At 42.5% G+C, this 25,506-nt stretch overlaps 1 protein-coding gene across 1 annotated transcript in view; it reads left to right on the forward strand.

The window, feature by feature from the left end:
* SPRED2 (sprouty related EVH1 domain containing 2) overlaps positions 1-16,441 on the forward strand; it is a 37,553-nt gene extending 21,112 nt beyond the window's left edge. Inside the window, exons 5-6 of the mRNA XM_026845936.1 lie at positions 12,428-12,577; positions 13,000-16,441. Of these exons, the coding sequence (XP_026701737.1) occupies positions 12,428-12,577; positions 13,000-13,650 (801 nt within the window). The 3' untranslated portion in view covers positions 13,651-16,441. The remainder of the gene's footprint in view (positions 1-12,427; positions 12,578-12,999) is intronic.
* Positions 16,442-25,506: the final 9,065 nt, after the last annotated feature.

Below are 25,506 nucleotides of genomic sequence, written 5' to 3' on the forward strand. Positions count from 1 at the left end.
TTTTTTTTTTATATATACAGGAATTGGTCCTTTTGTGCAAATATCAGCTTACTGAGAGCTTGGGGTGTTTGAGGTGTCTGTGTGAAGACAAGGCGAGGAGTATCTGTCGTTTGGTAACAAATTATTAAGCAGAAGATATCTGTATTGCTAACAGATATTCCAAGTCTCGCTGTCGTGTAGTTTTTATGTAACTAATTATAGCATCGACTTGGATGTGTTGAGCTACTTTGTTAAGGGTAAGCAATTTCTCTTGTCACAATTCTTCCTCTCAAGACCGTTTTTTGTAGTGTATTTTCTGGCTTTGTACCATTCCCACATACAAACACAGTTGGTCCTGCACTGGGATTGGGGTATATCCTGCAGGAAACTGAAATTTGATCTTCTGCTGTGATGGAAGTTTCCTTATAGCTGTATCTTGCCAGAACTTGTAAGTGCTGTAATTTGTGCACTGGTTAAGTATTGAGTTTTGTTCAGTTTGCTCCAGCAGTTCAAAGGAGATTTTTGCCAGGGTTTTTTTGTTTCTCTTTTCAACACCCATTTATTCCTTTCCATGTGCTTAAATGATGATATGGTGGCATATTTTAGTGTGCTGGCTCTTTCAGTTTTACGCTCTATTCAATTATTTTGTTATGTATAACCAGACTTGCATTCATTTAAGTAATCTTCAGATTACTGAAAGTCTATTTTCTTGTAATACACAGTCACCTGAGGCTTTGGGATGAGAAGGATCACCGGCAAACCTGCCTGTAGGATTCCTTGTCCAAAGGTGAATTGACTGGTGACTCTCTAGCTGTAGTTTCTAGCTAATGAATTCGTGATCTGAGTGCATTGTAGCACCATTTCACACTTGCAATCAGCTAGCTGCCTGTTTGTCTTCTGAAAAAATAATTTGGCTGTGTAGTTATGTACTTAAGCTATGCGATGAGTTAAAGTGTGAAGCTGTTTATGAGCGTGTTCCCTTTTAATTCATCTGGAGCTGAATGCTTTAGTGCATTTGTGTGCTTAAGGCACAAATGTGTCAGAAACAAAACAGCCAAGATGAAATTGCGCTTTCTTAGTGTACAGTAAAATGGATGGGGAGGAGATTTTTTTCTTAAAAGATTATTTTTTAACCTGGATCAGCTTACTAGTTGGACTCAATGCTGGCCCTGCAGGCAATAGCAGCAGCCCAGATAAAGGAGGGATGTAGGGGGGTGAGCACCCAGAGGTGGAGCCCAAATTTCTGGCCGCTGACAGAAGCCATCCCTGGGATCCCTTGCTGAAGGTGGTGTTTGCTATTCCTCCCCAAAAGCAGCCACTGTAGCCCTTGCTGTTTCCTTTGACTAACTCTGATCCCTCCCCCTCAGCCAGGAGGAACATTTGTAAGTACAGCTCATCTTTTCTGTGCTTGCAGTGTGGCGGTTTTGCCTACCTCAGCTTGTCAACAGAGGTTCACAGGCTGGGTTTGTGGCCTTCTCGTCTTGGCCTTGCTTTTGTTTAGCTGTGGTTCTCCGGGCATTTCTTCAGCATTATGTAAGGGGGACCTGATTTGAGGCAAAATGCCTGTGAAAAGCAAGTTATTTTCTAGCTAGCTTGGTTCCCCCCACATTGCTTTCGCTGCACAGCCGTTCCAAGAGCAGAGCTGGTGTGGGGGAGCAGGAATGGGGTTGCAGAGGTTATTTTAGTGCTGTATACGAAACTACAGCCATGGGATGTGACTTGACTGATGCATCTTTAGCCTCAGCACCACTGAGAGCCAGCGGAGTGGAGAGGAGCTCCTGCCATTCCTCTTCTACCAGCACAGCTGACCCCATGCTGAGCCAGCCCGGGGAAGTGAACCAAACACTAGCCCTATAAAAGAAAGTGAATACTTTTCCGGTAGTTTAGCTCCTCGAGCCAGCTCACTGTAGGGCTGGGGAAGCAGAAGTGCTGGCTCAAGGGAAACCATAACGAGTGATGGGCTAAGCAGGCAGCAAAAATCCTCCACTACCCCTCTAATACTCATCATGCTGCCTGAAGTTCATCGTGTACCCTCTGGCCATGGTTACACCTTCTGCAAGACAGCTTCACTGCATACCTTGCTGTACTTGTGCCAGTCATACAAGTAAAGTGGTTCTTGCACCTGTGGCCGAGCCTAGCTTAATATTTATGGTATGTTCCTCCTTCATGTTGCGACTGTGAAATTCATCCTTCGATTGAGACAAGAAGACGACAACAGGATAGCTGAGTTGGTGTCGATGGGGGTGTGTTATAGCCAAATGTTACACTTTTACACATAGTTGATATTACTTACAGTTTTCCATTATGTTCCTTCTTTAATCTGGGCTATGCACTTAGCCTTTTAAGCGTCTAGTCCTTTCTTTTGGCCACAGGGTGCTTGAAAATTTCACAAAGACAGAAAATGGCCTTTTATTTTAATATTCAACCTGAGGAAGTTGCTTTCAGCAAGCAGCTGTATTTGTAAGCTACAATCTCTCTGGCTGCTGCATTTGAACAAAACGCATTGTCCCAGGGCACTCGTGGGAGGAGACCGGATTTGGGGTGTCTCGCCTGGCCCCAGGCACTGCCTCTGAAGGTAACAGGCAGAGCGGACCCTGCACAGGGTGTAAACACGGTTGGAAAGAGGCAGCCTTGGCCAGGAGACAGAGCAGTGATTGACAGCTTCCCGTGCCGTGGCAGAAGGGATTAGAGAAACTCCGCCTGGCACATAAACCAGCAGCGCTGGTGGGGCCGGAGGGATCCGGGTCCGCAGCGAGAAGGCAAAGCCATGTGTGACCATAGCATCCCAGCCTCTCTGCATAATTTAGAGGGGAAGACATTTGGCTCCTGGTGCCAAGCTGGAGCATCTGTCTTGGTGTTGATATGAAGGGGCTTGACTTGGAACTGTGGAGCAAATTGCTATGTTGCCCTGCTCTTCATGATGGAGCCTGTAATTTCCACATGCTGTTTAAACGCTGACAAATCTGGTTTGAATCTGTTGTCTCAATTAACAGGTAGAAAAGAAAAAAAAAAAAAAATCACCACGATGTTCAGGAAGCTTGGAGTATGCACCCGAGTTGCTAGTCTAACATGATTTGGTTGCATCCTCTCATGTTTGGGTTGGTTTTTTTTTTTTTGTTTGGCGTTTCTCTTTTTAGAGTTTGGAAAGGAAAATGAGGAGTTTGTTAAAGCTAAAAAGTGAAAGGTGCTTTTACAAGAGGCTTCAAGAATTATTTTCCTTTAAAGTGGCAGGTTTCCCCTTTCACCCCTTTAACAAAAAAAAACCCAACCTAAACAAACCAGCTTTCTGGCTGAAAAAATACTGCAGGATGGTGTTCCCTCTGCCCCATGCATGTGTTTGGTAGTAGCTGAGGACGAACAACAGAATACAAGAGTCCAGGGAGCTCAAAATGGACCTCCGCCCAGCACAGAAATGCATTGTAAACAACTGCATCTAAATAGCCCTGCTTCCTTCCCTCACCTGCCTTATGCATTTTGCCAAGGGTCTGCTTGCTCCTTATCTCGTAAATATTTTATGAAAATTAAATCAGAGGTGATTATAGGAAGCAGTTCATCTGTCTCCGGTTCTTTCTGCAAAAGGGAGAAGGAAAGACAAAGTAAATAAGTACCACTGCATTTTTAAGTGGAGCCTGACATATTTGCAGTGCATGTGAAGAGGGTATTTCAAAAGTTTGCATCAGCTGTTGGATTCTATTTTGGTGATTAATTCCAGCTAAAATAACGTGGATGCTCATAACTGTTGTGAATAAATGACCCCTAACTGACTTCTTAAAATATCAGATTAAGTCTGCTGTGGGAAGTCTGAATTTAAATGTTGTTTTCCTCCTCCATTTGTAACCTGGTGCATTATATAGGAGGAGCATGCTGTTGAATTTAGGGGCCGAAGTGTTGAGTTTGTATATAGCAAAGACATTAATGATGGATTAGGTGCATTGATTATTTTATTTTAGGTAATCTCATTTTCATTAATATTTTTCTTCCTTCCCAACCTTATTTTCTTCCCCCACCCCCTTGGAAATTTCTGTATAGATAAGCTGAGATTCAGTGGTGAGTTATGTGGAGCCATCTGTTTCCGGCTGTGCTCAGCAGCAGCACAGGCTCTTGCCGTCCCCTGTGCACGTCCAGTGTTTAACACCCCCTGGCGAGACATCTCTCCTTTTTTTCCTAGCATCCCTTGTCTTCCGAAAGGAAAGCTTTTCAGCAGTATTGGATGCGCTGAGTTCCCTGTTAGCACCTTAAAATTAGGAGCTAGCGCTTTCCAAATTAATAGCAGCTATGCTCATGACAAGCAGGTCAAAGATGGAAGACTTTGAAGAGGAGCTTGGCACCCACCTCACTCTCCAGAATGCCCCATACCTGCCCCCTACTTTGCCTGGAGACCCTCCCGTGCCATCAAGGCATAAGCTGCTATGGGTGGTCAACTGGGGTCAGGGATCTGATAGGAAAATTATTTTTGGCTAGATTTCCCTGGTTTTCCACCCAAGTATGCACAAAGAGCAGGCAGTGGGACTGGTAGAAGGGAAAAGCAGGGACTGTCACCTCCCCAGAGCGGTACGGACCTCAGTGGTCATCTCTCATGGCCTTAGCAGAGGACAGCTGTGGTAACATGGCTAATATTACTTGTTAGAGGAGAGAGACTTTGCTAATCTTCGCAGAGCTGTATGAACACAAATATTGGGCAGCTGATCATCCTGACAGTGCTGTAGTCCACACTGAGATGTCGTTTCCAAGGCATAAACAGATTAACAGAACTCTTTATGCAAAAAGGAAAAGCCTGCCTCTGTCCCTAGGTGGTTTTAAGCAATTAGTTGGTTTAAACAGTTCCCAGGCTTAGGTAAAAAGATCCCGCTGAAGTGATGTCGCTCATCTCAGCATGGAGAAATCCAGTCAGGCCACAGCAAGGAGGAGTTACAAGAATGAAGAAGGAAATGTAGGAGTCCTGGTAAGGAGAGGCTCCCCAGATTGACAAGGACACGAGTGCCTCTTGAGTAGGCAGAGGCATCCCACTCTCACCACTGTACCATGGGATTGCTATGGTGCCTGGGGAGCAGCCCAGTAACATGGGCTTGTGATTTGGGGTTTTTTTCCCTTTATAGCATTCTGGTTTTTCCTTATGAGTACCTGATGCAAAGACCTTTCCTTCTGTTGAAGCGGTGCTCTAGCCAGTGGTGCAGTAAGGGCAAGACGAGGGGTATTGTATGGGAAGAAAATGTTGTGTGGACCCACTCACAGCTTCTGGTCCTGAGCTAAATCCGAGCAAAATGGGGTACTATCTGTCTTCAGTCCTCCTCCGACTTTTGCAGGCATTTCTCTTCATATCTGTTCAAATGCCTGCTTTTGCAGAGATGTGTCTGACACCTTGTATCGCCAGCAAGCAGTGAAACAGGAGAATCTCACTGAGGTTTCCCCCTTCCTACATCTGAGTGTTTGCTGTATCATTTAACCATGTCTGATTCTCATATATTCTTTTTACTCCTCGAAGTGAGCCATTAAGCCACATCTGTGGTCCACACAGAACTGACGATGATGCCAGGAGTGAGTTTAGCGTTAGCTTAATGGAGATGATCTTGTGCACCGAATCCTTGTAAATGTTCCTTGAGTTTTGCTGACTTTAGACAGCACAGCCACCAGCATCTTTCTGGCACTAAAAGCTATAACCACAAAACCTAAAAATAAAAAAGGTAGCAGTAAAACAAGCAAGCTTTCTGCACTTTATATTGGTATTTGTGTAAGTGGTGACTAGGAAACAGTCCAAACATATGAGAAATTATAGTCCTGTTCTGGTTTTGGAAAAATCTGAATCCAAGCTTATTGTAATGGTTGTGTACAGCCAATTTGTCTTTGAATTGTACTGGAATATGATCTAACGTGAAGCTTTTCCTTCAGATTTTCTGCTAGGGAGTAAAACTAGATTCAGCTCCAGCAGTCTTCAGCAGATGAGAGTGTCAAAACGTTTCAAAAATGTATTAAAGCAATTTTCTTCAACACAATTTCTGTTTTGTCTTCAGTGATAGGAAACAAACAGAAATTTGACAAAAGCATTTTCTTCTGTGGCTTTATCTTGCCGTGACAAATTAAAAGCTTGTGTCTAGGAGACAGGAATCTCGAAAGATTTTTCACACTTGAACCTTTTTCTAATACTTAGATAATCTAAGCCCCCTCTGAAGTAGGCTGTCCTGAGTATACAGGGTGCACTTAGAGGTGGGTGGAAAATGTCAACTGTCTCCTTTTCTAATTTTCTTGAATAGAGAGTAGAAGGTGTTTTGAGACAAAAATTGGGATTTTTGCTGTTCCTCTCTCTGTGAAATTCAAAAGTGCTATATCTCTTTAGGCTTTAAAATAAAAAAGCTGGAGGGGAAAGGAGGGACTTTCTGGCAAGACTAAGCTGAAGGAATTATTGGGAGACTATATTTTATCTTAATTTCTTTGGAAAGGTGGAATTTTCTTTGCCATGAGTCCAAACTAACTCAGACTTCTTCTTTGTGAAGTTCATAAACAGTAAAGGCTCTGCAGATAAGCTTCAGATTGGTGCTTAGCTCAGTATTTCTTGTTTGCTGTATGGTTTCACCAACTTTATAATTTTTCCTTTCCATGTTGATGGCACAGCTGTGTTTTCCCTTATTCTAGTGAATAAAAAGGGCCAAGGAAGGAAGAGCTGGCTTGTGCCAGGGCTCCCAAGCGATCACACCTGGGCAGAGCACACAAAGAGCAAACAAAGGGCTCTGGCTGCGTGTGGGGAGCTCATCACACAGGTCTCAGCCAGAGGTGGTTGGGCTACAGCCTTGGAGAGGTTGCAGTTTGCTGATTGTCATTTTTCCAGGCTCATCCTCAAGCTGTGAACTGGTGAGGGAGCTGGGTTTCTTGTCCTGGGGATGGCGGGGATGTCTCTCCGGATGACGAGATGGTGATAGGCTCCTCTTTAACATGTTCAGGCTTCCCGAAGTGAACACAGGAGCTGCTGTGAGGTGGTCTGGCCATTGCAGAAGGCTGCCTTGATAAAGATGACACCTTGACCCCCCCACCAAGTTTTGCATTTCCATTCTTTGTGTCAACAGTCCCCCTCAGATACGGGTGATGCAGTGAGCAGCCTTGCACAGCGGTGGGAGATGAGCAAAGTGGAGCGTGGCAATAGAGAGCAGGTTGGCTTGTGCTTTGCGAAGGCAAGTCTCTCACAGGTTTTCGATTCCTTTAAGACAGTTACTTGAGAAACTGCTTGTTCAAAATTATGATACTTTTGTTCTCCCTTGTCCTCACTGCTTCATGTAACCATTAAAATCCTAGAGGGAAAAAACCCCATCCTGTCTTGGCTTGACCTACAATTATTTTTGACAGTAAACTTGCAAATGCCTTAGCTGGCTGAGAGCACTTCTGGAAGTTACAAGTGACAGAGCTCCATAATTTCCCTCTGGCAACCAATTTCTGACAAGCTGCCGCAGATTGTATTGCTTCATAATTTTGAGATGAATCTTTCTTCTTTTTCATAGTCACCCTTGGGTGTTGCATCACACAGGGTGAACCTATTCTGTAAAGCCATTAGAGACAAGGCGATCAGTCCAGTTCAGGAGCAGCAGAAGGCTTTTCTCATCAGTTTTTATGATAGATGCTTATCTCCAAATATTACTTAGGCACCTGATGAGCTGACTGGTTTTGTGCAACAAATCCATTTCAGTGAGAAGTAAAATTCAGTAAATGTTTCACATAATCTTCTTTAATAACGACTAGTGGATTTTAATTTAATGTGTCACTTCTAAAAGTTTGAGGGGGAAACAGGGACACTTTATTTTTGAAAATGATCACAGTGCAATCATTTACATGTAGAAGTGCAATGTTGTTTCTCAAAATGGCCATATCACACACATGGTATGTGTGCTCACTCAGATATGTACCGCTCACTTGCGAAAGGAAATGTGTTGCATAGGTTTTATAAAATTACTATTATGGTCATGATTAATGATTTTGTTATCCGAGCAGTGAAACCACAAGACTTCACAACCGCCATAGCAATCACAGAGCTCTAGTACGTGCAGCATGAATTTCTCTAATTGAGTATTTGAGGGCATGTTGAAACAGAGTTTCTTACCGGACTCTCTGTTCCAACAACTCTAGTTTTGGGTTCATTTCTCTTATGTGGCTACTGGGCATGTTTTCAGTAGTTTCCTCCTCAAAAACAAATACTGGGGCTGGATTGGTTTCAACAGGCTTTAGAGGAAGACAGTATTTCTCTGACAGACTGGTGGCTCGATGGTTTAGGACATGTTTTTCCATTGGTGAGATAGCCTGCCTCTGGAGACCGTGTCCTTTATAGATGTATTCCTGTAGGCAAGTGTGTTGTATTTGGGTGACCTGCAGCAAACCTCTCATATCTCCTCCCCTTCACCATCCTCCCCAAAATTTTCACTGCTATGCTGGTGGTAGAAGATCCCAGCCAAGATGCATCGTGATATGGGGAACAGAAGTTGCTCCTTACTTCCATCACTCACAAAAGCTTGCCGTCATCGGTTCATAGTGGCACTTGGCTGAAGATGAGAGTGCCTCTTATTTGAGAACATGCCTGATTTTCACCAGTCACCAAGTCCAGGTTCAGTCCCAGGGGAGTGGTACAGTATGCTTTTGAAGGCCTGAGCTTTATCATGCTTTTTATCCTTGGTCACTTATTTTCTTCTGAGCATTGCCATATGGCTTCTTGAACCATGTTTTAACTATGGGCTCTGTCAGAAATCCTTCTGTTTGAACATTATCTGAGCCTGTTCCAGTGAATACCTTGTGATCTTCTCTTCTGAAGGATACCAGAAGAATAATACCTTCTTGTTCATGTTCCTATGGGACTCATAGTTCAGTAAACTCCTCTCCCTATCTTCATGGTACCTTCCATCATCTCTTTTTCCAGGCTGGAGAGACCCAGGCTATTTACTTAGCTGTTGTTGGGAAGCTGTCCCATGTCCTCGATTGTCCTGACCGTGAGTCTGTGAACTTGCCGTGGTGGAAATACCCTTTTATTGACACAGGGTGGAGGTGGGTGCCAGAACCACAGACAGATTGGGGAAGCACAACAGATACATGAAACGCCTTGATGATCATCTTTGGTGCTGCTGCCTTTATTTTTTTATCTGTTGCTGAGCCACCAAGCTGACACTGTCACAAGGCTGTCTGTTTTAACCCCAAGACCTCTTCCCTGAGCAACAGTAGCTGGCTCAGAGTGCATCATTGTACATGTCAGATCAAGGTGTTTCCATCACTTTGCATTTTAGGGGTAATTTTTTTTTTTTTTTTTAATTAACATCCAGTCCCTCAGCATTGTGAGATTCTTACATTTTCAGGGTCAGTGTTCATTTTTACTCCCTTGAATAGCTTAAGTTTCTTTAGAAAACTGTGTAGTCTTGTTCACCTCTCTTCAGATCATTGATGAGTATGCTCACTGGCACAGGTGAGGTCCTTGTGGGATTCATTAGTGACCTTCTTCTTGGGAGGGGGGTATTTTCTACCTTTTTTTCCCCCCAGTTTTCAAACTGTTCATTCCTATATGTCAAGAGCCTTCTCTCTTCTACAGAAGTTTGAAGCTTCAGTGGGGGACCTTGCTGGAAAGCAACAGTGCTTAGCCCAGCCCAATGGTCAGCAAAGTAACCCTGCAGCCACTGCATTTGTCAACCATTGCCTTTAGTGTCACCAACCAGGAGGCAGCATGAACTTTTTCACAGACGAGTGAGCAGAGACCTAGTATCGGATAGCTTGCTTTCTCCCTTTCTGAGTGCTTAGAGTGTTTGTGTTGGCAAACTGCCCCTCTAATCTGAGGACATTGAACATGGAAATGCAGCAATTTTTAATAAGGTGAAAGCAGAGGCCAGAGCCACAGCCTCTGTGGTATGCTGCAAACAGGTTTTGTAGCCATGTCAACACATGTGGAGGAGAGGCTCAGTTGCTCCAACGGGTCTGAAGGAGAATAAGGTGTGGAGTAAAGCAAGGGTAGTTAAGAATCAGGCAAGATAAAAATCACTACAGCCTCTTTTCCAGTTGCAGCAATACTGCCTTCCCCGAGAGCAGCAAATAGCATGCTGCTTGGAGGGCTGGGTATAGCTCCCAGCTGCACCGCTGAGATTATCTAGCAGTTACATTCATTCTGGGATTTTTATTTTCATCGAGGAGAGTGAAGGGGGGTTGCAGGCCAGTATGTGCTATCTTCTCCAGTTGGGTAATTTTCCCAGGCTTTGTTATTTTGATCATGAGCACCCGTGACATTTTCGGAGTGTATCGACAAAAGGCTTGTCCCAGCAGGGCTCAGCCTCAGTTCCAGTGAAGGTGAAGGGTCCTGCTGGCTGGCACTGGCACTGTGTTATGGCCCTGCCTCCTTTTTGGTTCATGCCAGTCAAAGTTTAACTTTGAGGGCATGCTGCAGGCTGAGGCTGCCCAGGCTATGGGGTGTATGCCTTTCTGTTGTTGTTCTGAGAAGCTTAAATTACAGCTCGGTATCTGGGTTTGCGCCGCATACAGCACTGCGTAAAGGTACTCCTGTGAGGGAGGTGGCTGTTGTAACTAAATCGTAACTCTTATCAGGTTTTCCAAATAGACTGGAAGCTTAATGTTACTATGAAGTACTTGCTTGCAGAAGCTGCTTTCTTTCTTTTGAAATGTCCCCAAAATGTGATAGATGTTGTAGGACCTAAAGTTACTGGCACAAGAATTAGCTTTGAATTTAAAGATTTGAATTTAAAGAAATTGAATTGAAATGCCTTTGTCTAAGAAGTTATGAAGACTTGGCTGATGAAACCGCTTTTCAAAAACAGCCTGAATATCCAGTTAGTTACATTTTAGAGGCGATGTTAACTAATCTTAAGAGTTGTTCTACTTCTAGGTACTTGTTTAAAAAAAAAAAAAGCCAACCAAAACAAACACATACATTAAAAGTCTGTTCCTAGTGGGTGGGTCAGCCATTCAAAACTCATCCTGCTTGTTGTACCTCTCAGATAACCCAGCTTGGCTTTACATTACATTGCAAATAGAACTGTATATTTGCTTTCAACAAAGTAAATTGGGAGTTCAGTGCTTTTAAGTGCTATACTGGTTAAAGAGGATCAACATCTGTTTTGTGTTGTAAATGCTTTAAGGTGTGCTTACAGTTGGACAGAGTCTTACAGAGTGTTGTTTTTCAGAATAAATAAATATCCACAGTGAGTATTCTTGTATTCTTGGAGTAAGAGACGTGTCTAGTACGATTCATTGGAAAATAATATTTAGACAGTGCATTCTTGACAAGGAGAGGAGGTTTTTCAGGTAAAACCAGTCTTCTCCCACTACCGATACAACTTTTCTCTGCTCTTGAGGTTGTGTCTCTAGCTGACTGTTGTGACAAATGGAGACCTTTCCCTGGGACTTGTTATCGCTGCAGCACAGCTTATTAGTTAAAGGGGGACAGAGACTCTTCTTAGTTCAAAGCACCAATATTTTAGGCGCTTGCAACATTACAGCTCTTCTGATCATTGTGCATGGAGGCTCTTTTTCCTGCTTCTGATCTGATAGTGCATTTAATAGCTCTCACGTGATATTCATGGTAATATGAAAAAGTCTAACCAATCTATGAAAGGAACTAATGGGCAAAATCCTGAATGTCTAGATACTGTATGGAAAATATTTTGACCGAGGATGGCTAAGACTGGTACCCCACTGTGTATTTCTCTAGGAGGAGAAATACATGTATGAAGAAGCTGTATGTATTGGCAACAGCATGTTACTGATTTCATGATTGTTGTTGTGTAATGACGTAACTAATTAACCTAAAGAAAGTGCTCACAGTGAGCCAGGAATGTATAAAAACACAAGTAGCATTCATTGCACATTAGAGATTAGTGACAAAACAAGAGGAAAAAAAAAACCGAAGTGTTTAAAGGAAAGCTGAGTATTCAAGTAGCCTGTGATGAACTGGAGCTTGGTGAGTGTTCAGAGAGGAACATGTAAAGGAGTTTTTGACTAAATGGGATGCCTGCAGGTTAACAAAATTGCCAGTATTTTTGTAGCCCGGGTAACTAGTGGGGTACAGCCTGGGCACACAGATGTGCTGCTGTTTGAGTCTTCCTACAGGACTTACACAGTTGCATCATTTGACGGAGTTTGACTTTGCTCTTCAGAGGTAGCTTCCAGTGTGAACGCTCATCAACCTGCAATGCCCAGTATAACAAATAACATGCCAAGCGAATACGAGTGGTGTTGGTGAATATGTCATGGGTAGGCTATGGCATATTATTTTTCCATGTGTGTGGCGACACCTTTTATGGCCTGGTAACAGATCTGCCTCTTTCAAGTATTTTACGTGAAACTTTATGAAGCTGCCTGCTGTCAGGTGTTGCCAGTATTGCAGGTTTGCACAAAGTCAGTGAGTGGCAAAACGTCTCTTTTAATACAGTGTGCAGTAACAGCTGTATGTATGCTGATTTCCCCCCCCCCTTTCCATTTCAAACAGAATGCTACAGATAGCTCCTCTAACTCCTCTCAAAAAAGGGAACAGCCTGTGCGAACTCTGGCTTCTCCTGCATCCTGCGAACATCGAAGAATTTGCACTCGTGGACACCTTCACGACCATTATAGCTCTGACCACTACCATCTAGATCAAGTAAGGTTTCTTCCCAGCGTTGCCACCTAAAGGGCTGTGTCTGCCATAGCTAAGGCTGGTGGTTGGTTTTCCCCCTACATCCCTGAAAGACCCCCTCTTCCTTTCTCCCCCTTTCCTTCTCACTTAGCTTTAAATCACTTCCAATTACTAAAAAAAAAAAAAAAAAAAAAAAAAGGTTTTACACTGTAATTTGATATGATACGTTGTACCATGTGCACACAGACCATTGTGAGTCTGTGACAGTGGTACTGATTGCCAAGCCAAAGGCTGAAACTCTGTGATGGGTCATGGTGAAGGGTGTACAAAGAAGGAAAGACAAAATGGTTAAATACTGACTTTTCACTAAGCAAGGAGACAGTGATTGCTGATGAGTGAGCTTATTTATCTTTTCTCCCTCTTCACCTTCATCCCTACTTCCACAGTCAGTACCACGATCCTACCGGCACGTCAACTTTCCAGATGATGATGAGGAGATAGTGCGCATCAATCCTCGGGAAAAGATTTGGATGACTGGATACGAGGACTATCGCCATGCCCCAGCACGAGGAAAGAACTTTGATCATGATGACATGGACTCCTATGTACGTTTCGCCAAAAGCGAGGCCTCAAAACACGAATACACTTACCCTTATGTAGACAACTCAGACTTTGACCTGGGTGAAGATATCAAGGGTGCTGTGATAAAGACTCAACCTGTCAAATTCAAGCCCAGGCGGAAGGAAGATGGTGAGAGGTCACGGTGCGTGTACTGCAGGGACATGTTCAATCATGAGGAGAACAAACGGGGTCAATGCCAGGATGCTCCAGACCGCGTCAAGACTTGCATCCATCGAGTGAGCTGTATGTGGTGCGCAGACACTATGCTCTATCACTGTATGTCCGATCCAGAAGGAGACTATACAGATCCTTGCTCGTGTGACACCAGTGATGAAATGTTTTGCCTCCGGTGGATGGCCCTTATCGCCTTGTCTTTCATTGCTCCATGTATGTGCTGTTACTTGCCGCTTCGGGCTTGTTACCACTGTGGGGTCATGTGCAGGTGCTGTGGTGGAAAACATAAAGCTGCTGGATGACTACAGATGCATTTGAAGTGTTACGTTTTTTCCTGTAGTTCAAGGAACACGTTGGTTTTGGAGCATTGAGATCACTTATTTTGATGCAGCCACTGTGCCCAACAGCATCCAGAAGCCACCAGTTTGGATCACTTTACATTGTCGTCTGGGGCTCACGCTGCATTGATTTGCTCATCAAGTGTTCTAACTAACTAACCTACAGCATAGACTTTTGTATTATTAATCTGTAATCAAAACAGACTGTCTTGTACATGGGTTTTGGGTTGGCTTTTTTTTTTTTTTTTTTTTTTTTTTTTTTTTTTCCAGGTTGTGTCCGTCTTGCCTCTGCTTGTGCGGTACCATCAGCGTGTTAGCAAGCTTTGGCATTTCTAGAAACGGGGTGGTGTAGTGAATGAAATCTCACTTGGAAGATATTTTAACTTGCAGTCGAGTTATTGTGTGTGTATAGAAGGTGTGCTAGTAACAAACTTGTACCACAACACAGTATTTCTGTCACTGGTATTCTTTGGGTTTTTTGTTCTGTTTTCCAAAGCCAAAATAGCCATCTAAGCTGCAGTTCCTCTTCTAGAGTCCATTGTCATTTCCTTCAGCAAACATCATAAATTATTTCTCTGTTCATAAAGCTCTGTGAACAGAAAGCAAGGCTCAGTTACCATAGTCACATAACCATTGAGAATCTGGTAGTTCTCCTTACCTGTAATCATTTCAGACCACTACGTGAAAGGGAAACTTAAATTTTAGGGTTTTCTTTTTTCCCTAAATAACATTGAAAAAATAAAACTGTCTTTTCTGCCCAAAAGAAAGGGAACTTCTTCATTAGCCAGCCATGTAATGATCTGTGAATAAAACACTAAGGTTCCAGATGAGGAAAATTGTTGTTATGCAAAGAATTTTTAACAATGCAACGTCAAAAGCACTATCATGGCAATTCTGGGGAAATGCTGCATTAAGTGGTGGATTGTATGGAAAATTGTATTTGTTTGTTTGTTTTCTGTATAAAACATGAGCATGAGAACATACGCGTCCACGGTAGAAACTACATTTAGCAATCTAAACAGGTATTTTAAATCAAGAGCCAGGATGTTAACCACCACTTCCATTTCCTGACCTCCAGATGCTTACACGTGTCTTGACGTATTGCACGTGCAACAGGCGTTTCTGTGAGTTTGCGTCTAGGATTAAGCATGTGAGTCTTTGCAGGAGCCAGACTGAAGCAAGTCCCTGGCTTTCCCCTCCCCAGTTCACCACCCAGATTTATCAAGTGGATGCAGAAGGTGCATACAGCAGGATAAGATTACTTTAATTTTTTTTTTTTTATTTTTTTTAAATGTCATGTTGTCTTGTGTACAAGGCTTGTAATTAGCTTGGAAAAAGAGTATTTTTCTAATATATTACAAGGAATAGCCAAATAATTTTTATTAAAAAAAAATAAAAATGATTTAGCGCAGTGAGCTCTAACTAGCATAGTACAATCCGAATACTTTGAGGCAGCTAGGGATTGGCTTGTCAAACTGGCACTGCTGTTCCTGCCATAATTTCTTTCTGCAGTAAATTGCCAGTGGGCGCATGTCCTTTCCCTCCCTCTATTGCACATTGACATCAGTCTTAAAAGAGAGGATTTTTTTTTTTTTATTATTATTATTAATTTGCCAAATAAATGTAAAAGGAACACTTGCCATTCTTTCTTGGTGGAATGTCCCAACGGTTCCTCTGAGAGTTAATCACAGCTTTTTAGTCAACCATTAATTAAGTATGCAATGTGCTTATACACTATAGAGTTTGGTAGGCTTAATTCATAGCAGTTGCTGGGGATTTTTTCGGTTGGGAAAAAGAAAAAAAAAAGAATGATAGTGGAAAAGGGATGGAGTGTTACACTCTGGGTGATGTGTCTTGGTTTGCTGAATGAAATATAAATATTTTGTGCCTAATAGCAGTTGACAAATCTCTCAATGGTGTCTAGTAAACATCAAGCCAGCCTCGGAAAAATAAATAAATTAATGGAAAAACCTTTTCCTTTTATTTCTGTTTTTTTCATGTAAACAAACATCTGTAAGATCTTCTCTCTATAAAGCACAACACTACAAAAAGATCTTACAGCTTTTTGTCCGGTCTTGAAGTGCCCCTATTTATTTAAGTAAGTAGACATACTCCAAGCCTTTCTGTATGTCTGGAAATAAAAGTTTTAAAAAAAGAAAAAAATCCCTCTTTTTTTTTTTTTTTTTTTTTTTCCCCTTCCTCCCTCTTCTCTTGGGTTTTTGTAATACTTGTAGATTTTGCTGCGTGTGTTATTTGGTTTGTGAAGGCAGTGGTGTAAGGGCACAATGATAGAAATGGGTGTTTTTTTGTAAATATTTCTCCTTAATTTCCACACTGCTGCTGAACAGTGTGTAGCGTTCTCCCAGTCAGCTTTGCAATACTGACATCAATCATTTGAGAGAAAATATTCAGATTTTATTTTTGTATCTGTGGTAACAAAACATTAACCAAATTTTTTTTTTTTCCTGTTGTGGAAAGTTTTTTCTTGTTTGTTTTTTCTCCAAGCTATCGCTCACGTTAACAAATTAAAGTGCCTGAAGCCTCATCATTATTCTATCTATATACTAAAAGTTAAAACTCTGTTGTATTGATTTTTATAAGCCTTTTTACCTCTGTGTAAAAAAAAAAATATATATACAAGTGTATGATGTACATTTTAGTTCTTAACTTCTTTTTTTATTGTTTCTAATATGTATGATCAGTGTAGCTATTGCTTTAAAATGTACCATGTAAATATAAATACATCATATCAAAATGACACTGGTGGTTGTTGTTTGGCTGGCTGGAAAATGAGGGGAAAAACAAAACGGTGCTGGGAAACACAGGGCCATTTCTGGAAATACATCCTCAAGACCTTGGGATTTCTGAGTTTGTTTTACATGGGGTTTTTTATGGGTTTATTTTACATTTTTCACTGGTGAATGCTGCTAACCTTGGGCATGGGCCATACTCGACCAAATGCAGTGGAGAACATGAGAGGAGGTGTTTTTTTCCACTTTTTTTTTAGTGGTTTTCAGGTGTTTTGCACACTTTGGAGGAGGATGCCCCCAGGGCAGCCTGGTCTGCCGGTGCTGTGCCCCAGGAGGCCCTGGCAGCTATGCCAGTGGCTGAGATTCCCCTCCCGCCATCCCTTCTCTTCTCCCTGGGCCCTCAACCCATGCGCTGCTTTGGGCTGGGCTAAATGTGCTGTGGGAACTTATTTTGTTTTGGTTCGCTCAAGCAGAGCAGCCCCAAAGAAAAGGGGAAAGCAGAGAGGAAGGCTGACAGACACGGCTGCCGCGTGAGGGCCACCTCGCTTTTTGAGGTCATACAGTGGGAGTTTGCCGGGCTGGCTGGATGCCGCTGCCACCGCTGAGGAGAGACGCCTGGGGTGGCTGGCACTGCTGTCCCTGCTCAGAGAGGTTGGACTTGGAAGATGGAAAAGGAGTAACCCAGTTAAAAAGGACACCAGGCTGAAGCCGATCAACAGCAAACCGGAGAAAAAAGAGTGAGTATATCTGAATTTTTAGTTATTTTTAATGGGAGCTAGTCGGGCCACTACCACACACTTCTGAGAAGCCCAGTTTTATTTTTCTGTGGGTAAGTGAGAACATAACCAAGATGCTAACACAACCAAGCTGTTGCTCCTTTTCTTCTGTGTGCCGCTTTTTGTTTCACTGCTGAACGGCGAAGCTGCATCGAGCAGCATGGAAGAGGGGAGACAAGAAGCATGCACACCAGACTACATTTCTTATAAAAGGTTTGCTCCCTGCAATGGCAGGGCTTGGTGTGATCTGCGCCCACCCAGCACATGGGGTGACGTGGTTGTTTAAAGTAACCTCGATGTTTAATTCGCCACAGCTTTGCTGAGATCCTGAGTCCACTTTCACTTTTTACTGGTTTATATTTGTATTTACATGTATCTAGAAATATTATATGCTTACACAAACAGATTTCTGTTTACATTTATTAGACAACTGTATGTTTGTTACTCATTATTTAAAAGACTTTGCAGGCCTCATGAGAAACACGTGTGCCCTGCGGGTCAGGTGTTGTGTTCAGGACTCTGTTGAATAATTACGTTAGGAAGACTTGAACACTCTTCCCTGGCCATTTGAATTCTGCTTGTCCCACAGAAGTCCTGGCTAAGCCACATATCTTCCTGCAGCCTACAACATCATCTTGCTTTCATGTGTGAATCAAAAGGGTTGCTTATGCCTGGAGATTTCTAATCTGAACCAGTAAGTGGTACATTTCAGCCCTGGATCAGTGGAAAATGCAAACACCATCGAGACACAAGGCACCAGGAAAGGCAATCAACCTTCTGCAGCCTTATCAATGCAGAGGTCCCGGACTTACTCCCGCGGATCATCTGGGAAGGGTACTGTCATTTTGGCAGGATGCAACCAAGGAGATTGAGTTTGCAGAACACACAGATACTGTAAGCTTGCAACCACATGAAACAAGGTTGAATATTTTATGGCTTTAAAAAAAAATAAATCTATTTCACTAGTAAATGTAATACAAATTGCATTTTAAAATAATGTCCTTTCACCCAGGCTGAGTTTTGGGCACTGACAAATGCAGTTTGGCATTTTATAGCAAAGAGACTTGACACCAAATGTGCTGCTACCATTGCCTGGGTCAGAACGGCTCTCCTGGCCTGTCCTTGCCTGGCTTTGGCAGCAGGAGCAGTACTGACCCAGGTCACCCCCAGGCCTTTTTCCTGGGGAGGCATCCTTGGGTTCAGACAAATGTTATCACAGCAGTCCCACCTGTGTGAACTTTTCTCCTTGTAGCCTGTGAAATTGAAGAGACGGAGGGCAAGGAGAGGATTTTCTTGGCTGTGCTCACTCAGGAAACCTGCAGATACTTCCAACAAGCTTCCCCTCACAAAAGCTCAGGAACTGCAGTAGGAATGGAGGGCAACTGCAAGGGATAGCCAGTGTGGGTCTCAGCTGCAACAGCTCTGCTTTCCTGCAAGGCACCTCAATAGCAGTGCTGAGCATTTCTTGGGAGTGACTACAGCTACCCAGAATTAGCTTCAGGGGCAGAATTTTTTTGTGAGGGTTTACCCAGCCTCCTTTAATTGCTCAGTAATAAAATTCTCAGAGAGCTGATTTAAACAGGCAAAACTGATATCCTTGTGAAAATGAGTAAGTCCAAGAAAGTTTGATTGACTTGCATAACGTTACATGGGGAATTTGTAGCACAAGTCCACCACCATCTTCATCCAAAGGTGCTCTCTCCTGCCACTCTGTCTGAGGACCAACTGGGAGGTTTGGGCTTCTACAGGAGCCTCGCTGCATGGAGCACAAACCAAACCAATCGGCCTAATCAGCAAGGAATGTGTAAATCTGCTTTCTCTGCTAATTCTACCTAGAAATGCAGATTGGAAGTAGCTGTCAGGATGCCTGGAAACAAGAGGTATCATTGCATGTGTTCCCAATACTTAGCACAGACAGAACTTGGCTTCTTGTACAGACCATAATGCAGCCTTTTTCACAAATCGTTTGAGAGCGAGCTTGTGGCACTAGCAACTGGAAACACTTCCCTTTCTTCAGCAAATGATGCTAGATGAGTTAACATCCTCCTAACACCTTGTCCTTTTCCAGGATGTTCAGCCTTCTGGTATTTTCTTAACATTTTGAATTAGGCAATTAAATTCCTTAGTATCTTGGTGGCATACGTGGAAATAAATAGAAAAATGTTTGGCTTCCACCCAGAGACAAGATATTTAAATGGTGGAAAGTATGTGTGTATTTTTGGGGTTGTGTACTTAGATCTCCACAAATATTTTTAGTTGCTTCCCTGCACTCATGCACAACCATCCCATGCCATTCATCTCATTCCCTCATTCCCCACTTGTAAATTTATTTAGGAAGAGTTGACAGACTTTGGTTTGGCTTCTGCTAGATTTTAAGGCTGCTGCCTAATGTCGTGTGAGACAGGATCTCACAGCAGCGCTCTGGGTGACTGTAGAGAGAAAGGCTTCCGAGGACTGTAATACGCCCCTTCTCTCTGCATAAGCCATCACAGCGCCATGCACTGATGTGTACTCTGAGGTGGTAAGGCAAGCACAAAGTCATTTCCAGACTTAATGCAATTCATGTAATGACCTAAGGAGTCACTGATGTTAAGAATACATATTATTGCATGGGGGAGCTAGAATTAATGCATACTTTGGTATGTCTAAGACATTACCAAGTCATGACCAGTCTTAAACTTAATTCTTATCTAGAATACTTAATTATTCTTAATTATATAGAGAGTGTAATATGAACTGACATTTCTTTTTCTGCATTTTCTAAGGTTATGTCACGATGAGCTGCAGAATTGGCCAACATCTGATTTAAGGGAATTTGACAAGACTACTCTCAGGCTTACCACTTTGAGCAAGCATTTTTCTGATTTTTACGCTCTTAATTTCTCTGTTTCAATGTTTTGCCAATGTTATCTTATTAACTGTTTAATCTCTTGATGTGAGATTTCAATTCTATGAAAAAAGAACAGGGATAGGGAGCTTGTCAGCGCAAACAGTGAGATCTTTGATGTTGAAGTATCAAGTCTGATATGTTCCCAAATGTACTTTATATTCTAATCTGAGATTTCCAGTATTTGGATAATGTTTAGCTCCAACCTGATTCAGAAACTAAAAGCTCAGACACTTCTAAAATTTGAAGCATTAACATCCTTGTGCCCTAGAGGGCCATTTCCAACCTTAAAAGCCCAATTCCAGAACTCCTGAACTCAAGTGATTTCACTTTAAAAGTGCTTGCTCTTTACAACTTCCTGAGAACAATGATAAAAGCCAGGTTAGAAAGTATAACTTTCAATGACATTTTGCAAAAGTGCTGGCCACAGCTTAAAACAGAGAGCATTTTGATGTGCACAGCCAAAAGAAGCAACACTCTGCTGGTTTTGTTCATGAGTCTGAACATTGCAAAATTCAAATCCCAATAAATTTGTTTCAGAAAACTCTGAGCAGCTAAAAAAGACAAAATAGAAGCTACAACTGAATGCGGATGCAGGATATGTGGTTAGTCCCAGATACAAAATTTAACTAGAAACACAGTGTTTTGGTTTTTGTTTTTTTTTAAAGGGTACCTAAAATGATGCTCCCAGAGTCACAGTGATGTACTGGTACGGGCCCTGATGTTCAAGCTGAGGTACCCCCAGCAGTTTCCACATATTCCTGCCAGGAAGGGCAGATGGACTGTGCCTCTGAGACAAGTGTTCAGACCAACGCTGTGGCTCAGGCTGTCAAGCAGGAAATGTATATACACATACATACATATATAAGCACGTGTGTGTGCACGCGTATCCTTTTGGAGCAGAAATCTGAAATTGCCAGCATGAACTAAAAACCCAAGTGATAATTACCCTTTAAATAAATAAATGAACAGGTAAAACTCCAGCTGTGAGGCTGACCCTGGTGGCTTGGCAACAATGAATGGAGTTTTCTGTGCAGTGGCCCCAAGTATTGGGTACTGCTGCAGGATTTCTCTATTCACTTAGTGAATAGACCTCAGTGAACATCCTCATCTTGGGGAAAACCCCAGAACCCCATTAAGTGGTTGAGCCAGCCACAGAAATGGAAAGGCTTCCGAAGCAGAAAGTGAAATAGCAATAGGATGAAGCAGAGAGATGCATTCTGTGCAGAGGAGTTATCTGTTTTGCTGCGACTTGAGGGTCATGTGCTAAATAGTCAGTGGCTCTGTTTCTCTGGGGCCAGTGATAGGGGCTGTGGGGAAACCATGGGCGCTGTGGCGAGCAGGAAAGCCTGTGCATTCATTCATCTGCTGAAATGGAGGGGTTTGGTGTAAGCCATTTGGCCAGAGCAAGGCAGCCTTTGCAATGATGCCAGTACCACAGTTTAGATATGGTTTCTGCCATCTGCCACAGGGCTGAGACACAGTTCTAGTTCCACGTGTGGCCAGAAGGGCCACAGGCCTGGAGCAGGCTGCTGGGTGAGCAGAGTCCTCACACTTACCCCTGTCTTTGCACAAAGGGGTGCAGTGTGTCAGAGAGACAACAAGAAATACCACATATATTTAATTTCGAAACACTAGCGCTCATCACAGATGCAGTGCTATTTGCTGCATTTGTGCTTCCCTAGACTTCGAACAAATGGACTCCTTCCAGCATCAGGTAGGAGAAGACTGGAGAGGAACAGCTCGTTCAGTGCCAGGAGATTGCATTCCCCAGTTCTCTGGAGTAAAATCCTGACTCCACTTAAGTCAGTGGCAAAAATCCCATACACTTAAGTGAAGCCAGGATTTGTCTCCTGGGATCTGCAGGATTTGGATGCCAGTATCTCAAGGTCTGGCATCTAAAGTACCCCCTCTCCTAACAACTCCTGGAGGTGACCGTTCCACAGTCTTCTCCCTCCCCCATTCTCCTAAGCAAGACACGAGGTACAAAGCAGCTAAGTCTACAAAAAGAAATTTGTTATGCTATACAGTGCACCAATTCAGCAATTCTGTCCTTAAGGGGCTGTGTTTGAAATGGGACCCACTTTCTGCTCCTGCAGGGTTGCAACTAGGTGAGTGAGGCGCAAGAACTTCCTGCTGACGGCTGGGGAAGGGCTTCATGTGACCCCAGATCACTGGTTTTACCCTTAGCACCTTGTATCATCGCCTTTTTTCCTGTGCCCAGTTGCCAGGTTGTTTCATTCACTTGGACCTTCACAAGCCAGAATCGAAAATAAAAAAAATGTATCTAGAAGGAGTAAGCAGTTTTGACTTAAAAAGTGACAAATTGACAGGGACATTCCTTCAGACATCTTTCACTCATTTTCTGACATCTTGCAGGGCTTCGAGTTGCCAGCAATTCTTTTCAATATTATGTTGAATTTCCAATCAAAGATTAAAAGGCTGAAAGGGTGCCTATGTGCTAACATACATGAGAAAAAGGTCCTGTAACAAAGAAGAACCCCTGAAAAGACTGTGTTTTGAAAGCCACTCACATGCATAATGTTTTAAGAGCTGTCGCCATCAGAGCACAGTTTATGGCCAGTTCCTGAAGGAAGTGGTTGTAAAGATGTGGCATGAAGAGCAGAAAATCCAGGTGCTGAGCAGTGAGCTTTTGAACTTACAGCAACTGCGTGATACTTTTTTCTAACCAGAACAACTGCTGTTTGTGACCATCTGAACTCTGAGCTACAAGAAAATGTCTTTGGGGTTCGTCAGGCCGATATCCTGTCTCTAACCACAGCCTGTACCAGATACTTCAAAGGGAGAGAATACAAGAAACTCTGTATTGGAATCATCTGCTAGCAGAGGAAATTTCTTCCCAGCATCAGACAATTTGTCATTGATTTGTCCTGTCAAACAGGAAGGTTTATGTGCCTCTTCAAAAAAATCAGATTGAATGTAACAGCAATGTGAGTTTATTCATTAAGCCTAACAATTGTTCAGTTGAAATTTATTTGATTTCTCTGAAATACCATAATAACCCTTATACTGTTTTCTCTGGAGATTTTTCTAGTCCTGAATTGATAGTTTGAGGGGTTTTCCCAGCCAGTTTTTTATATAGAGAGCCCTGCAAATGTGATGATGCTCAGGAGCTGCAGCCCTATAGCAGCCATTTGCAAATGCCACTGTCTCCTCTTCTAAATCCTTTGCTTGGCAAGTGTTTTTAATCCCCTCCTATGGATCCTTTAACCTTAATTTTCTTATTGTTGAGACAACACTGTATTTTTATTGTCATACAGTTTCTCTGAAGCCTCCTATGTGTCAAAAGACACAAAATAAATTGAGGATATGAAGTGGGCATTGAAAAGACAGCGAATTTATTGTTTTGTTTATTTGTCAGATTGCTGACAAATGAGCTGGATTTATAATTCTCGTTTTCTGGAACTCAGATACTTTCAAAGACAGCTGTGTTGAAGCTGTGAATATAAACTAGGATGAACTGGGTATCTGAGATGAAGGTGTAAAGTCTGTATTTAGGCTCCTAAATACAAGTGGCTTTGCTCTGAGAGGTGCTGAATGTCTTAATTTCTTCCTGAAACCCATAAAAGTTCCTAGCCGGGTAGGTGTAAAACATTGGCTCCACTGAGGTCAATGGCAAACTTGCCATTGGCTTCAATAATATATTGTCACCCCCAAAATACAGAGTTAGGACACTAATTACTGGCAGCAATTTTTCTAGGAGCCTGGCTAATACATAGAACAATGCCAAAACGCATCTTTGTGTTTATTTCCTTCTGCAAAGTTCTTCTATGCATTTTCCCATCCCCTATAAAGAAATATAGACAAGTTCTACAGCCTGAGTCGCCATCACAATCTGTTTAGGGGTCATCTTTTTGGTCTTTGTCACAAGCAACACAAAGTGAAAGACCTGCTTTGCTTAAAACAATGCCTGGTCATGTGAGCAATTCAGGTAAATAGTAGAAAATTAGTGATTCTGATGCAGAAAATCATTGATTGATGCTTGGATCCTAATTTGAGACTTCTAATTTGATTGCTTAGTAATTGCTGATTGCTTCAACATGAACTACAGCTGATCAGCATCTCCAGAAATGAGGCCACATCACTGAAAATAGTAGGTATGGGGTTTTTTAAAATGTGGATCCTAAAGTCTCTGCGCCTCACTGAATTTCACCACAACTTGCAGTAAAGAGACACACAAAAATTCAGCTTTGGCTTTGTTTTTAACAGATCTGAATTTGCACCATTAATCTTCTGCTTGTCCTACTCCTGTAATGGGTCTTAAGCCACGTGGCCAGTCAAAACCAGATTGAAGTGTTGAAGAAATTAATTTCCTATGAGCTTCATAAAAATAGGCAGCTGGGTAAAACGGAGAGCTGTTAGTACTCTTGGTGAGCTCATCCCTGATTAGACACCAGGAAAACAATGTGAGAAAATGCCCTACCTGTGGATAAACTCGGCTGGCAGCCATGCCCTGCTGGACACTAAAGATCCACCCCCCCAAGAACAACTTTGCTTTCACACCATACCTCTCTCTTAAACAGGCAGTCATGCTCAGACACATCCTTTGGAAACCAAGTGCTGTTGTTTTCATCACTTGTGGAATACTTGTTTTAACATATACCAGTGATATCTAGGAGGGAAGTGACATGTTTTCCCAATCAGGGCAAAGAAATGTGTCAAGTAATGCCCTGGTTTTTTTCACTCTGACTCTAGCTGCTAAAGGGTCTGCTTCACAATTTGTTAATTCAGCTGGGAGTGTTGGCTGTATCTTTGAAGGGCTGTAGGTGGATGATTTGCTTTTTTGTTGTTGTTGTTGCCAGATTGAAGTCTGCTTTCACCTTTTTTTTTTTTTTTTTTTTTTTTTTTTTTGTCCTCATTTGCTTGTGCAACAATATGAGTATCGTTCCATCTATGAAATTAAATTACTGTAGCTGGAAAGTCAATGATTCCAAGAGATTTCCTTGGGCTTCTACTTGCATGATGAGAGAGATTCCTGGGATTCAAAAGGCTTTGAACGTCTGGATCTTGCTAATAATAACAACCTAAAGGGAATAGTCCAGCTGACTGTACGTAGGCCAGACTTAATCAATTAACACACTGAGATAATGACATACCAGCTTATGGAGCCTCCTAAAGGTGATCACGTGTGAAGACAGCCACTGGCTACAGGAGGTCTGATGGCTTCACAAATTATATGGCACAGAACTGCCAATATTTAGATCTGGAATTTCCAGAAAGCCACACTGAGAGAGAGAGAGCATCAGCGCTTTCTGAAGAAACGTGCACCTTTCCGTGCTGATACCTAAACCAAAACCATGGCTCAGGGGACACTGATACCAGAAATAAATGTCTTTCAGCTGTGGTCCTTTATGGCTGGTGGTTATAAACTAATACCTGTTGGAAT

The sequence above is a fragment of the Athene cunicularia genome, assembly GCF_003259725.1.
Source record: "Athene cunicularia isolate RWA chromosome 3 unlocalized genomic scaffold, athCun1 chr3_part1, whole genome shotgun sequence".
NCBI lineage: Eukaryota > Metazoa > Chordata > Aves > Strigiformes > Strigidae > Athene > Athene cunicularia.